The sequence below is a fragment of the Salvelinus namaycush genome, chromosome 25, assembly GCF_016432855.1.
Source record: "Salvelinus namaycush isolate Seneca chromosome 25, SaNama_1.0, whole genome shotgun sequence".
Classification (NCBI taxonomy): Eukaryota; Metazoa; Chordata; class Actinopteri; order Salmoniformes; family Salmonidae; genus Salvelinus; species Salvelinus namaycush.
The window spans coordinates 21,311,510-21,326,273 of record NC_052331.1 but is presented as its reverse complement, the minus strand read 5'-3'; the positions used below and the strand labels follow the sequence as shown (position 1 = coordinate 21,326,273).

Sequence of the window (14,764 nt, the reverse complement as noted above, 5' to 3'; positions counted from 1 at the left end):
AATGAGAACTTGTTCTCAACTGGTCTACCTGGTTAAATACAGGTGAAAATAAATAAAAAACAAGACATGTCACCAGAGGTCTCTCTTCACAGTCCCCAAATCCAGAACAGACTATGGGGCGCACACTACTACATGGAACTCTATTCCACATCAAGTAACTGACTCTGGCGTTGCAAGTACACAAAACCCTGGCATTGCAAGCACAAACACACACACATTATATTGGCCCAGATAGCAGATAACATGTGGCCTACTGTAAGCTGTGTGTGACTGGAACACAATGGATGCACAAAATAGGATGCCACCAGGGAGAAATTGCATTGAGAATGGAAGCAATATCCACTAATAGCGTGTTACGCCCCCTCTATTTAATGAAGGACATTTCAAAGTTAAAGCTCAATCTCATTAATAATGGATTTACAATGTAGTTTTATTCAATATCACCCCTACATCAGTATAAGTTTCTATTTAGGTATTGAACTTGAAAGTAATGTGGGTACATTTTCATGACAATACATTTATTCTGACATTATGTGCTCTTTGCAAAGAGTATGTCTTGCAGCTAATTCAGGGGGAGCCTCAACTGGGACTCGAACCCGGGTCCAGCGACTGTCAAGCCAACACCTTAACTGCTACACCGGCAGGTCCAAACCTCCTGACAAATTCGCTAGGTGTTGTGTTAAGATCGCGACACTATCCCTTCCTTCGGGAGAGTGTGTCTGTCCCAATGCTTCTCTATATCAAGTCCCTCTCATGTGTAGATGCCTCTCCAATGGCTGCCCTTGAGCCATCCCACTTCTGACACCAAATTTAGTGAATTCAGTGGGTCCCGGAGTCACCTCTTCACTGTTGATGTTGAGACTGGTGTTTGGCAGGTACTATTTAATGAAGCTGCCAGTTGAGGACTTGTGAGGCGTCTGTTTCTCAAACTAGACACTCTAATGTACTTGTCCTCTTGCTCAATTGTGCACCAGGGCCTCCCACTCCTCTTTCTATTCTGGTTAGAGCCAGTTTGCGCTGTTCTGTGAAGGGAGTAGTACACAGCGTTGTATGAGATCTTCAGTTTCTTGGCAATTTCTCGCTTGGAATAGCCTTCGAACAGATTGATGAGTTTCAGAAGAAAGTTCTTTGTTTCTGGCCATTTTGAGCCTGTGATCGAACCCACAAATGCTGATGCTCCAGATACTCAAATAGTCTAAAGAAGGCCAGTTTTATTGATTCTTTAAATCAAGATAACAGTTTTCAGCTGTGCTAACATAATTGCAAAAGGGTTTTCTAATGATCAATTAGTCTTTTAAAATAATAAACTTGGATTAGCTAACACAACGTGCCATTGGAACACAGGAGTGACGTTTGCTGATAATGGGCCTCTGTATGCTTAGTAGATATTCCATAAAAAGTCAGCTGTTTCCAGCTACAGTAGTTATTTACATCATTAACAATGTCTACACTGTATTTCTGATCAATTTGATGTTATTTTAATTGACAAAAAAATGTGCTTTTCTTTCAAAAAATAAGGAGATTTCTAAGCGACTGCAAACTGTTGAACAGTAGTTTATATATATAATACATATATGTTTTGCTCAGAAAACCAAATGAAACCACCGGCCACCAGTTGGGGAACAGTATTGATGTCTAATCCTCATGTGTTGAGGTCTACTTGACACACACACATTATACAGCACACAGCATACCCTCAAACTCAATGTTCAGAACCCAAATGTCTAAAATATATATTTGATATATTATTAATTTAGGGAGATCACTGTGATTTATTACTGTTGGTTTCCTTACACACACTGAACTTGTTTGTAAATAATAGGCCTAGTATAATAGGCCTAGCTGTAATGAGTAACACATTTGTATACTAAGCTGGGCTGCATACATCTTGGCCTGTGGTGTGAGGAATTCAATTCATCATACACAACTTTGAGTTCGCCATTTGATCAAGCACATTCACAAAGATATCACATCATGAACTATGATCCCATTTTGTTTTACGACAGACTATTTTCTCTCCCAGTTAATATTTATTCAAGACATAACACCAATTACCGCACCAAGAGTCTACTCAGTGCACTCAAAGGGCTTTACAGTGCGCGTAAAAGCTGAAATGCTATACGTTCAATGGCAGGTGGTGCCTAATAACGAATGATAGACCCTCTTGGGCATGATGGGAGCCAAGTGTACCAAACGTGTAGGCCTACGCGCAGAACATAGGTAGGCTTACTAGGCTAATTGGCTGCAGCTACTCCATTCATTCAAAATAGCATATAAAACGCTTACCTCCAAATTTGCCCAAGCTGCAAGATGTGGATGACGGATTGCGCGGACCAGATAAAGACAGAACAGGACGCCGACCTTTGCTTATTAGTCCGGGTTGCCGTGCTGCTGTTACTGTTGCTTGTGGTGTTGCTCTTGCTGGCGGTGGATGCCTGTTTTTGAGGTGTGGACGGTTGGGCGCCCACGTCTCCATGTGAAGCAGAACCAGTCAGCAGCTTCCCGTCCATGTGGGATGAGCAGTTTGCCGCACCGCCGGCATTTGAGCTCTCCTCGGTGCTGAAATCGTGGACGAACCATCGGAAACTGAAGACTTGGACGGAGAACGACCCTAGCACCACAAAAAATAGTGTGAGTCCGAACCACCAGTACTCGCGACGGAGGTAATAGTCGACAGAAAGCCAAATATCGGTGCCTACATCGGCGAAATACACCGCCACTGCGGCGAGGATCCATAGACAGTCCCATATCGTGTATTTAGTTTGCTGCTCTCTGCCAAGGCGAAGACATGTCGATTTAGAACCACAGCACCGAGATTCCCCATTCACGAAGTCCCCATCCCCAATTCCCGAATCCGGCTGCGATCCTGGAACGAGTCCTTGTACTGAGCCCGAGTGGTCCGAATTCTGCAAAGGCGTGAAAGCTACATCGCTCTTTTTCATTTTCAATACCCCATCCGATTTAGCGGCCATTATCGTAGCTTTCTCTTTCTCCTCCTGCCAACACCGTATTTTCTCCTCCCGTTTTCTCGTCTCCCCCTCGGTTTCTATTTTCCAGGCGAAGATATACTGGGCTGGGCGACTTACTCTTCCGCCAGCTACAGCGCCGCCTGTTCATAACAAAGCAACACTGCCGCTCGGCAGCGGGTACGAACCATATGCTCTCCCATGGCACATACTTAAAACTATGACATCATTGCTTTGCAACTCTTTCACAATCGCTCCTCACCTCACTGTTCTCACCAATAGCCACAATAGGGCTACAGCTCATTGCAATTCACTCTGACAGGCCCGATTAATCAAAATAGGCAAAGAAATATATAAAATATGCTACCTTTTTACTGACCTGTTATGAAAATGTGCGAGGATAAAAATGTATTACAAAGGCCTACAATAAAACGAATTGTAGGCATATAGCCAAAATGTCAGGTCGACTAAACACTTGACCAACGATGCTCAAAATACAACAGCCTAATCCAGAGGGAATAGGGCTTCCGTGCTGCCACAATGAGATAATACAATAGCTATGAATAACTGGAGCAGTGACGCACCCAATAGCACGTGCTGATTTGTGGTTAATTCGTCAATTATTCCACTATTCATAGATGTAGACTATTTATCCATGCTGGTTAAAGTGCATAAAACGGTTAATTCAGCACCATGGACAGCTCCCGCGTCAAACCTCCTCCATACTGTACTGCTCATATAGAGTGGGTGACCAAGTCCCCTCGTTTATCACTAGAGGGACCCGAGACCATCATAAGGCAGGTTGACCCGGGCTTATTCGACAAAAAAGCAATGTCGCAAAAACAAAAAATCATTGCGACATGTATAATGGAAACGGCAGATGTAGGAGAAACTTTCTAATGATCGACAAAGAAATGTATCCATTTGGCAGCGGTGGATTCTTTTTTTGTCGAACTTTTTTTAACAAAATGATGATGGAAACGGTGTTTTTCGAATAAATGATGATTGCCGAATCATTTTGAAGGTAGCCTACGTGATGTCACTGTAACTATGAAGCTACACTACACATTTCATTATAAATGCCTACTGCTTGCAAAATCTTTTTTTTTCAAGTATAAAAAATTATATTTATTTGTAAGACAAGGATTGTCCTGACTTTCAAGAATACCTGAATTGCTTCATCTTGCTTTTCTGGTTGGCTGGCAAGTTTCACCATCCAATAGTTTCAGATCTACGGTAGTGCAAGTTTCAGCATGGGACTGACCGTGGCGAAACGTTGACACATGACAATTATTAGAATATGGCAAATATTACCAAATTCTTGTAATATATCCATTCTGGCTTTTGTAGGCTACCTGAAACATGAAACAGATAGGTGGGAGCAGTGGCAACCTGTCATTCAGGGCAGGTGGGGCAGAGCCTGTTTTGCATTTTATTTTGGCATTTAATGTGTGTCACATATCAGTTTGCAAACAATGTAAAATAATACTAATAATTGAGTTAATAAAGCCCTATACAAACATGGTGTAACGGTTTCTCTCCTCCTCTTCGTCTGAAGAGGAGGAGTAGGGATCAGACCAAAATGCAGCAGGTTTTGAAAACATAATGATTTATTAAACGACGAAGACGCACACGAAAAAACACTTCGCACACGAAAAACACAAGATTACAAAATAACAAAACGAACGTAGACAGACCTGAACTAGAGAACTCACATAATAACACACGAACAGGTACAGACTACAAACAAAACGCTACAGTCCCGTGTGGTACGAGCAGACATACAGACACGGAAGACAACCACCCACAAACAAACAGTGTGAACAGCCTACCTTTATATGGTTCTCAATCAGAGGAAACGTCAAACACCTGTCCCTGATTGAGAACCATATAAGGCTAATTACCAATGACCTAAACATAGAAACACAAAACATAGAATGCCCACCCCAACTCACGCCCTGACCAACTAAACACATACAAAAATAACAGACAACAGGTCAGGAACGTGACACATGGTCTCTTTTTTGCTTTCTTGATTAAGGCAGCTCCAAAATGCAGGTGTTTCAGCCTAGCTCAGTGCTTTCTTTGGTGGTGGAGCAGCCAGCAGAAAATACAGAGCGTAGGGGTTGGTAATGTTCTCTAGTTGCGCCATAATTAGCTCACTGTTCTGTCACTCATGGGGACACTACGTCACCACAAAATCTACAGGGAGAGCTCAAAAATTCTTGCCCCTTGGATGCTGCCATAGAGTTACATTAGAAGTGCCCATTCAAGAAGGCTCAAGGTCATTGGCCACAGATAAAATTATGTCAAATCACATTATATCTACCATAGCTTTGATTGGACATGTTAGCATCATACTTTCAAGATCTTAGCTAGCAAGCTAGCAGTCATCATCATGAATCAAGTCGACAATCTACTGGCAAATCCTTTTCAATCCTTGTCATATGAAGAGAAATTATGAAGAGAAATTATAGATAAAACGTATCAGTGCTCATCGGCCATTGGACATAAACATTACATAACAAGTTGGAAATCGCAAATTCAGCAATGAGTGGTTTGGAAGGAATCAGTGGCTAACTGCAAGCAATCACTAGACTGCTATTCAGTGGAGTGGCTATGTGGTCCCTAGTCTGGGATTAAGGGTCTCTTTTCCAAGCTTAAAATTATAAACATTCAACATTGACTATGCTCTCAATGAAGAATGATTTGTGCCGTGCTCAAAACAACTGGAAACTCGGAACTGGGAAGTCTTTCAGTGAGTTCAAGACAACTGGGAACTCTGGAAAAAACGAGCTCAGACTGGGATAATATGTTTTGAACGGTCATCGAACTCGGAATTGTAAATCGGGAACTCTGGCCTCTTTCTAGAGCTACAACCTGAAGATCACTGACGTCATCATGATTGAACCTTGTTTTTTTCAGAGTTCCCAGTTGTCTTGAAAGCACCATAAATCCAGAGAATGACAGACTTTGATGACAAAATATGCCCTCAAAAGGACTGCCGCACCACCTTCCCGTTCAAGTGAGCACAGCACAAGGTGATTCCAAAAATGTTGTGTATGCTTCTGCATAAATTATGTAATATGCCAGGGAGATATGTATACTGTAGCTAAGAAAGTAATAGTAAGTATATGTTGTGTAGTGAGTTGTTAGTAGCCCATGTGCCTCACCCAATAATTTGGTCTATTGTAGCCTATAACCTGTTTTAGAGAAATGTAATCATCGAATATTGTAAGAGCTTTCATTGTCTGCTTATATGCCCCCTTTATTTATCCTACGATTCTGACTTGGTGTACAGGGAGAACACTGTAAGAATGCCACATGTTCTGAATTCTGTCACTGTACATTTCAAAAGTGCTGAACAAATAACTATATTGACTACATCCGTCCTAGCTCACTCATTATTGTCTTAATCAAAATTACGGATTGCCTCTTATCCGCTTGTCGTCTCCTTATACCATAGTTTGTACATGTCAATTGTCAGTAGAAACCACATTTGTTTAAGCAAGTAAGCCATATTAGCAATGTTGTCACGGCTGTTGAAGGAAGAGGACCAAGGTGCGTACATATTCCTTTATTATTGGAAATGCTGACAAAAACAATAAACACTACAAAAAACAAACCGTGAAGCTAAAGGCTATGTGCCATAAACAAACTCAACTTCCCACAAAGACAGGTGGGAAAAAGGGCTACCTAAGTATGGTTCTCAATCAGTGACAACGATAGACAGCTGTCCCTGACTGAGAACCCTACCCGGCCAAAACATAGAAATACAAATAATAGAACATAGAACACCCACCCCAACTCACACCCTGACCAAACCAAAATAGAGACATAAAACGGATCTCTAAGGTCAGGGCGTGACAGTACCCCCCCCCCCCCCAAAGGTGCGGACTCCGGCCGCAAAACCTAAACCTATAGGGGAAGGTCTGGGTGGGCATCTATCCGCGGTGGCGGCTCAGGTCGGGACGCAGACCCCGCACCACCACTGGCTCACCCCACTTTGGTGGCACCTCTGGTGCGGGGACCCTCGTCGCCGACCCCGGACTGGGGACCCTCGTTGCGGGCCCCGGACTGGGCACCGTCGCTGGGGGCCCCGGACTGGGCACCGTCGCTGGGGGCTCCGGACTGGGGATCGTCGCTGGAGGCTTCGTGCCATGACTCCTCGCTGGAGGCTTCGTGCCATGGATCATCGCTGGAGGCTTCTTGCCATGGATCATCGCTGGAGGCTTCTTGCCATGGATCATCACTGGAGGCTTCTTGCCATGGATCATCGCTGGAGGCTTCGTGCCATGGATCATCGCTGGAGGCTTCGTGCCATGGATCATCACCCACCCCAACTCACATCCTGACCAAACCAAAATAGAGACATAAAATGGATCTCTAAGGTCAGGGCGTGACAAATTTATTTTTATAAGGCAGTAAATGAGGCTGAATTAACTGTTTCTCTGCCAGACAAGGCTCTGCTGATAGCCAGGTGTAGCAGTGGTAAGGTGTTGGGACTGCTGTTGGGACTGTTGAGATAGTCCTTTATGTAGGCCCTTACAGTTGGCGGGCACCGTTTGTCACTATTATAGTGCAATTAATGTATTGTTTAATGTTTTGTTGTGGCTATGCTGGCATGCATCCCACATATTTTTTATTTTGCCGCACCAAGATTTACATGCTAACATCGCCACTTGGTGGGAGGCATAGGATACAATTTACTAATGAGCAATTTGCCTAAATGGGTAATGGAAACAATTCAACCACCTCATTTTTATTCAACATTTGTAAAGTTTACAGACAAACAGATTTTTATCCGCACAAGTTAATTTGGTGGAAACACACCACTGGTGGGAAAAGCTGTTGAAAACAACCAGAAAGAAATTTGTGAATAATGAAATGTGTGTGTGTGTGTGTACAGAAAGTTTCTTAGAGCGTCCAGATATAAATATGGACCCAATCATAGAGGAAAATGAATCCATGACCCATGACTGATTGACAGGCAGGTGAGACTACAGAGGTGTGAGAATACAGAGATGAGGAAAAAGAGTACAACTCTATACTTCTCTATTCCTAAACTCTGCAACACATCCATCATTGCTTACATAGTGGCACTGTGGCACCTAGAGGCCCCGCCTGACAACCTTAGCCTCCCTCCCAGGCAGATATGCGACTCATGTTAAAGCTTCAAAGATGACAACATCTGTCATCATTCGCGGTGCAGGGGATGTAAATACCTTGGCTTGACTCGCACTGCCAGCGTTTGGCAGATCCCATTTCAAGCCCCACCAACGGAAGATGGGTGTCACACTTCTTCTTCCGCCATTGGCCAGTGATGTGTATGCTGCTGTGCCTGTGGCCATCTCTCTCTCTCGCTCTCTGACTGCCACAGCCCCACCACCTATGGGCAACTAGGCCAGAGTGATGGTGCTGTCAGTTGGTGCTGTGGCCTCTCCGAGGCACCTCTGTCACATCATAAACAACACACTGTGGAGGAATGGCTCATTCCGTAGAACCAACTAGAAATGGACAGCCCTAAAGGCAGTTTGAGGAAATGCCAGATGGGTTGGCCCATCTTTAGCTCAGTGGGCTGGTCTGAATTGTGAAAAATGATCAATATTAGGATAACAAGGGTCTCAAGAAAAAAAAGGCTTTTGTGGGGCCCTCGGGGCCGATTTCTGGTCCCAGTCCGTCCCTGGTACCAACACTACTATAGTGGAGAACCTAGAGGATCGATTAATTCTCATTAGATGGCACTCATTAAAGAGCAGGGCTGCTGTGAGCTGTTTAAGTAATGCCTGGTTGAAATAAAGGGCCACCTCACAGCACCAGGCACAGCTCCAACCTTTCCCGCTCACCTCTTGATTTAAAGTAACAATATAGGTACATTTTTCATAACTGTCTGCAGCCATGAAGTCTCACACATAGTCATGTTTATCATGTGGGATTCTACAATTTCAGTTACTCCACCATAAATCCCTGTTAAAATATTCCAGCGGTAAGCATGTTAGTTATTCAAAAGAGACAGCTGGTATGCGGAGACATCCCTCACCATGCAACCCCAATGTAATTACTGTAGTCTACTCTCGTTGATTTGAACAGGCGCTCGGTCAAAGGGATAGTTATGCCCAGCTCTGAATCCCATCATGAATTCCAAGGTTCATTTTTTTATGACAGGAGCAATCATACAACTCCACTGGCCTCTTGAGTCAGTTGCATCAGTGGCAACCAGTAAATATCATCTGAATGTATTGTCTCTTACTGTTAACTGCTGCACACAATGCAAAACTCACTCGTTTTTTTGATTGATAATATGTTTCCGACATAGACTACAGGCAATCACGGATTACAAAAAGAAAACCAGCCCCGTCGCGGACCAGGATGTCTTGCTCCCAGACAGACTAAATAACTTTTTTGCTCGCTTTGAGGACAATACAGTGCCACTGACACGGCCCGCTACCAAAACCTGCGGGCTCTCCTTCACTGCAGCCGAGGTGAGTAAAAAATTTAAACGTGTTAACCCTCGCAAGGCTGCAGGCCCAGACGGCATTCCCAGCCGCGTCCTCAGAGCATGCGCAGACCAGCTAGCTGGTGTGTTTACGGACATATTCAATCAATCCTTATCCCTGTCTGCTGTTCCCACATGCTTCAAGAGGGCCACCATTGTTCCTGTTCCCAAGAAAGCTAAGGTAACTGAGCTAAACGACTACCGCCCCGTAGCACTCACTTCCGTCATCATGAAGTGCTTTGAGAGACTAGTCAAGGACCATATCACCTCCACCCTACCTGACACCCTAGACCCACTCCAATTTGCTTACCGACCCAATAGGTCCACAGACGACGCAATCGCAACCACACTGCACACTGCCCTAACCCATCTGGACAAGAGGAATACCTATGTGAGAATGCTGTTCATCGACTACAGCTCAGCATTTAACACCATAGTACCCTCCAAACTCGTCATCAAGCTCGAGACCCTGGGTCTCGACCCCGCCCTGTGCAACTGGGTACTGGACTTCCTGACGGGCCGCCTCCAGGTGGTGAGGGTAGGTAACAACATCTCCACCCCGCTGATCCTCAACACTGGGGCCCCACAAGGGTGCGTTCTGAGCCCTCTCCTGTACTCCCTGTTCACCCACGACTGCTTGGCCATGCACGCCTCCAACTCAATCATCAAGTTTGCGGACGACACTACAGTGGTAGGCTTGATTACCAACAACGACGAGACGGCCTACAGGGAGGAGGTGAGGGCCCTCGGAGTGTGGTGTCAGGGAAATAACCTCACACTCAATGTCAACAAAACAAAGGAGATGATTGTGGACTTCAGGAAACAGCAGAGGGAGCACCCCCCTATCCACATCGACGGGACAGTAGTGGAGAGGGTAGTAAGTTTTAAGTTCCTCGGCGTACACATCACGGACAAACTGAATTGGTCCACCCACACAGACAGCGTGGTGAAGAAGGCACAACAGCGCCTCTTCAACCTCAGGAGGCTGAAGAAATTCGGCTTGTCACCAAAAGCACTCACAAACTTCTAAAGATGCACAATCGAGAGCATCCTGTCGGGCTGTATCACCGCCTGGTACGGCAACTACTCCGCCCACAACCGTAAGGCTCTCCAGAGGGTAGTGAGATCTGCACAACGCATCACCGGGGGCAAACTACCTGCCCTCCAGGACACCTACACCACCCGATGTCACAGGAAGGCCATAAAGATCATCAAGGACAACAACCACCCGAGCCACTGCCTGTTCACCCCCGCTATCATCCAGAAGGCGAGGTCAGTACAGGTGCATCAAAGCAGGGACCGAGAGACTGAAAAACAGCTTCTATCTCAAGGCCATCAGACTGTTAAACAGCCACCACTAAGATTTAGTGGCTGCTGCCAACATACTGACTCAACACCAGCCACTTTAATAATGGGAATTGATGGAAATTTATGTAAAAATGCATCACTAGCCACTTTAAACAAAGCCACTTAATATAATGTTTACATACCCTACATTACTCATCTCATATGTATATGTGTCACGTTCCTGACCTGTTTTCTGTTGTTTGGTATGTGTTTATTGGTCAGGGCGTGAGTTTTGGGTGGGCAGTCTATGTTTTCTGTTTCTATGTTGGTTTTGGGTTGCCTGGTATGGCTCTCAATTAGAGGCAGGTGTTTGACGTTTCCTCTGATTGAGAGTCATATTAAGGTAGGTTGTTCTCACTGTTTGTTTGTGGGTGATTGTCTTCCGTGTCAGTGTATGTTCGCACCACACGGGACTGTTTAGTTGTCGTTAGTATATGTAGTCTGTTCCTGTTCGTGCGTTCTTCATGTTTTATGTAAGTTCTCTCGTTCAGGTCTGTCTACTTCGTTTTGTTGTTTTGTAAAATTATCAAGTGTTCTTCGTGTGTTTAGTTTCGTCTTGTTAATAAAGTTCATTATGTATTCACAACCCGCTGCACGTTGGTCCAATCCTTGCTACTCCTCTTCGGATGAAGAGGAGGAGGAGGCTCGTTACAATATGTATATACTGTACTCTATATCATCTACTGCATCTTGCCATCTTTATGTAATACATGTATCACTAGCCACTTTAAACTATGCCACTTTATATTTATATACCCTACATTACTCATCTCATATGTATATACTGTACTCTATACCATCTACTGCATCTTGCCTATGCCGTTCTGTACCATCACTCATTCATATATCTTTATGTACATATTCTTTATCCCTTTACGCTTGTGTGTGTATAAGGTAGTAGTTGTGGAATTGTTAGGTTAGATTACTCGTTGGTTATTACTGCATTGTCGGAACTAGAAGCACAAGCATTTCGCTACACTCGCATTAACATCTGCTAACCATGTGTATGTGACAAATAAAATTTGATTTTGATTTGATTTCTTTATCATAAAAGAAAGCAGACAGTCGCTAAATATGCATGCTTCATGTGTATTTAAAAAGATCCAGATGATGTTGTCTATTCAAAGCCCAATGTTGCATGAAAGATCTGGACTGTATCTACAGTCTGTTAATAGAGCAGCCCTCAGCATCATACGTCATTGTCACGCTCTGGCCATAGAGAGGCTTTTATTCTCTATTTTGGTTAGGCCAGGGTGTGACTAGGGTGGGCATTCTAGTTTCTTTATTTCTATGTTTTCTATTTCTTTGCGTTTGGCCAGGTGTGGTTCTCAATCAGAGGCAGCTGTCTATCGTTGTCTCTGATTGTGAACCATACTTAGGTAGCCCTTTTTTCCACCTGTCTTTGTGGGAAGTTGACTTTTGTTTAGGGCACATAGCCTTTAGCTTCACGGTTTGTGTTTGTTGTTTTGTTCGACATCTTTTTTTCCAAATAAAGAGAAAATGTACGCTCACCACGCTGCACCTTGGTCCTCTTCTGTTAACGGCTGTGACAGTCATCAGAACCAGGCAGGCTGCGGTGATTCCTTTCTTAATACACATGGTATTATCAATTCAATGGATACAGTCCATTTACTGCAATCAATTCACATAATATACTACATAATGTACACATCATCTTCTGTACACAGTACCTGTAACAACAATTATACATCAAAGGAGTTTCTGATCAGTCTGACCTTCCTGTCAGAAGGAGTTCATTTCACTCTTGCTATCTGCAATGATTAGATATATAAGACACACTGATGCAGAATTCAGAGGTGATGAATATTGAAAAAAGTTATATCGATCAGCAGGTCTAGAGCAGGTCTTGTATAAAGTATGCACATCATTCTGTAAATGAATGAATGTGATCTGTTTGTCAAGCGAATAATCTTTTCATATGTTATTAATTGAATGCAGCCGTAGCTGCTCCGCAACAAACACCAATGTTTAAAATGAATTGAGTGAAGATCTGTGGTGAGACAACATGTCATTGTGACAGTTCAGTGTGAGTAGTGAGAGAGCTACCAAGCTGAAAGTGGGACAGTGGCTTCTGCTAGCTAGAGCCACTCTCTCTTTTCAGACTGGCATGTAACAGTGGAGATGGTGACACAGGGAGGCTTGTCTACTGAACCAAACAAGCCCTGTCAGGAGAAGAGGCTTCGGCTGAAACTTTAAAAAACTGGGTTAAATGTCTTGGGTATACTAGAATAGAAAACGCCAAGTGTCAAAACATTAAAAAGCTATGGTGCAGTTCCAAAATAATAGCGACAAAATTGGCTGTGGAAATGGGTTTGAAATCCCCAAATCTTTTGAAGTGAAACAAGCCACTAACCAACAGATAAAGGTTCAATATCATTAGCTTCATTCTTTGATTTCTCCTTTTATTGTGTTTTCTGAGTGAGAGGGAGAGAGAGAAAGAGAGAAGCACAAGTCAACAACAAAATCAAAGACCTGCTGTCACCTGCCAACTCAGCCAATGGGTTAGTGAGTTCCATATTAAAATAATTTCTCTATCTGTCAATCTGTCACTCGTTCCACTGTATAACTCCCACTGGCAAGGGAACACTGTGCCTGCTGTCTGTCCCAGCCCCTCTGTGTACAACCCTAAGATATCTTGTCTGCATACTGTCTGTCTGGCCCCCGGGTCTGACACCAGGGTGTTTGTGATCCATGGTCTACTGGGGGGGGGCTGGATCGGCTAGGGGAAACAGGATTCATTAGCCCAGACTTAATTGCTGTGGCATTGCAAATTAGACGTTTTCATTGGTAAACAACACAGAACGATGCATGCATCGCTCACATTTATGAAGAAGAAGCTGCTTATGCGTTGACTTGTGTTACATAATGCTGTTCATCATGGTTTTAACCTATCTAGACATACAGCACTTAGTTTTTACTGTCTCTTCTCCAATCTTACAACCCTAAATTGGTAGATTCCATTTCACTTCTATTTCAGGACAAGGATAAGACTGTTAGCCTAATAGTTAGCCTAAAAAAATCACTCCTGACAGAAAACATGTTTTATATATCAATCCATGCACATGATGACAGTCAGAAATCCATCATGTAAGAAGCACTTGATGTACTGTAAGCCTATTATGCAGCAGAAAATCTGACTTTTGGCTTCTGCAATGCTATCAAATCCTGAATCAGTAACCAGCTTTCATCCACCTTTTTAAACAAGTAAAGTAGCCCTACATTTCGGATTTAAAAAATTGCATCTTTTTGTGTCTGTACATTTAATTAGCCTATGAGAGAAATGTCGGTAGAAACACTTTTGATATAATAACCATCACATCGAAGCAAACTTAGTCACACATATTTGGTCCTCCCCAGAGTGAAAATCGTTACATTCAGGGAGGCGGAGTCTTTACTTTTTTCTTGTCCCCTCCCAACACACACATTTTGCAAGAGAAATGATTTGTTTTGGCAAACTCACTTCAGTTTAGTGGGCTGAATTAACTGTGAACCTGTCATGTCTACTCAGGTTCCTCCCCTCCGGCGTTCGATGTCGCTGTTTTACTAACCACCGGTCCTGGGAATCATCATTACCGCACCTGGCTTTCATCATCAAGCACACCTGTTCTCCATTACCGCACTCCCCAGGCAGTATTGTTTCTGTTTGTTCATGTCTAGACGCTACTCCTACGTTGTATTGAGCCATGTTAATTGTTATATTAAACGTATCACATGCTTCTCGACTCCCAGTGCATACGTTACAGAACCTTGATTCCAAACGGTAATATTTGTTGTGCTATCATGTACTGAATGGTGAGACTACCTTCTCATTAGATGACAAATCATACTGTTTTGAGACACGCGATGCAACTGCCATACCTGGCATGAAGCAAGTTCTGGCCTGGAGCACCAATCATATCATGTGAGGCCTACAGCGTGTTCAAGACCAAGATAA

General features: G+C 43.6%; 1 protein-coding gene across 1 annotated transcript in view; it reads right to left on the bottom strand.

Annotated features, from left to right (window-relative positions):
• The window catches only part of xkr4 (XK related 4), a 94,108-nt gene extending 91,136 nt beyond the window's left edge, over positions 1-2,972 (bottom strand). Inside the window, exon 1 of the mRNA XM_038963936.1 lies at positions 2,287-2,972. Coding sequence (XP_038819864.1) covers positions 2,287-2,972 — 686 coding nt within the window. The remainder of the gene's footprint in view (positions 1-2,286) is intronic.
• Between the last annotated feature and the right edge of the window lie 11,792 nt (positions 2,973-14,764).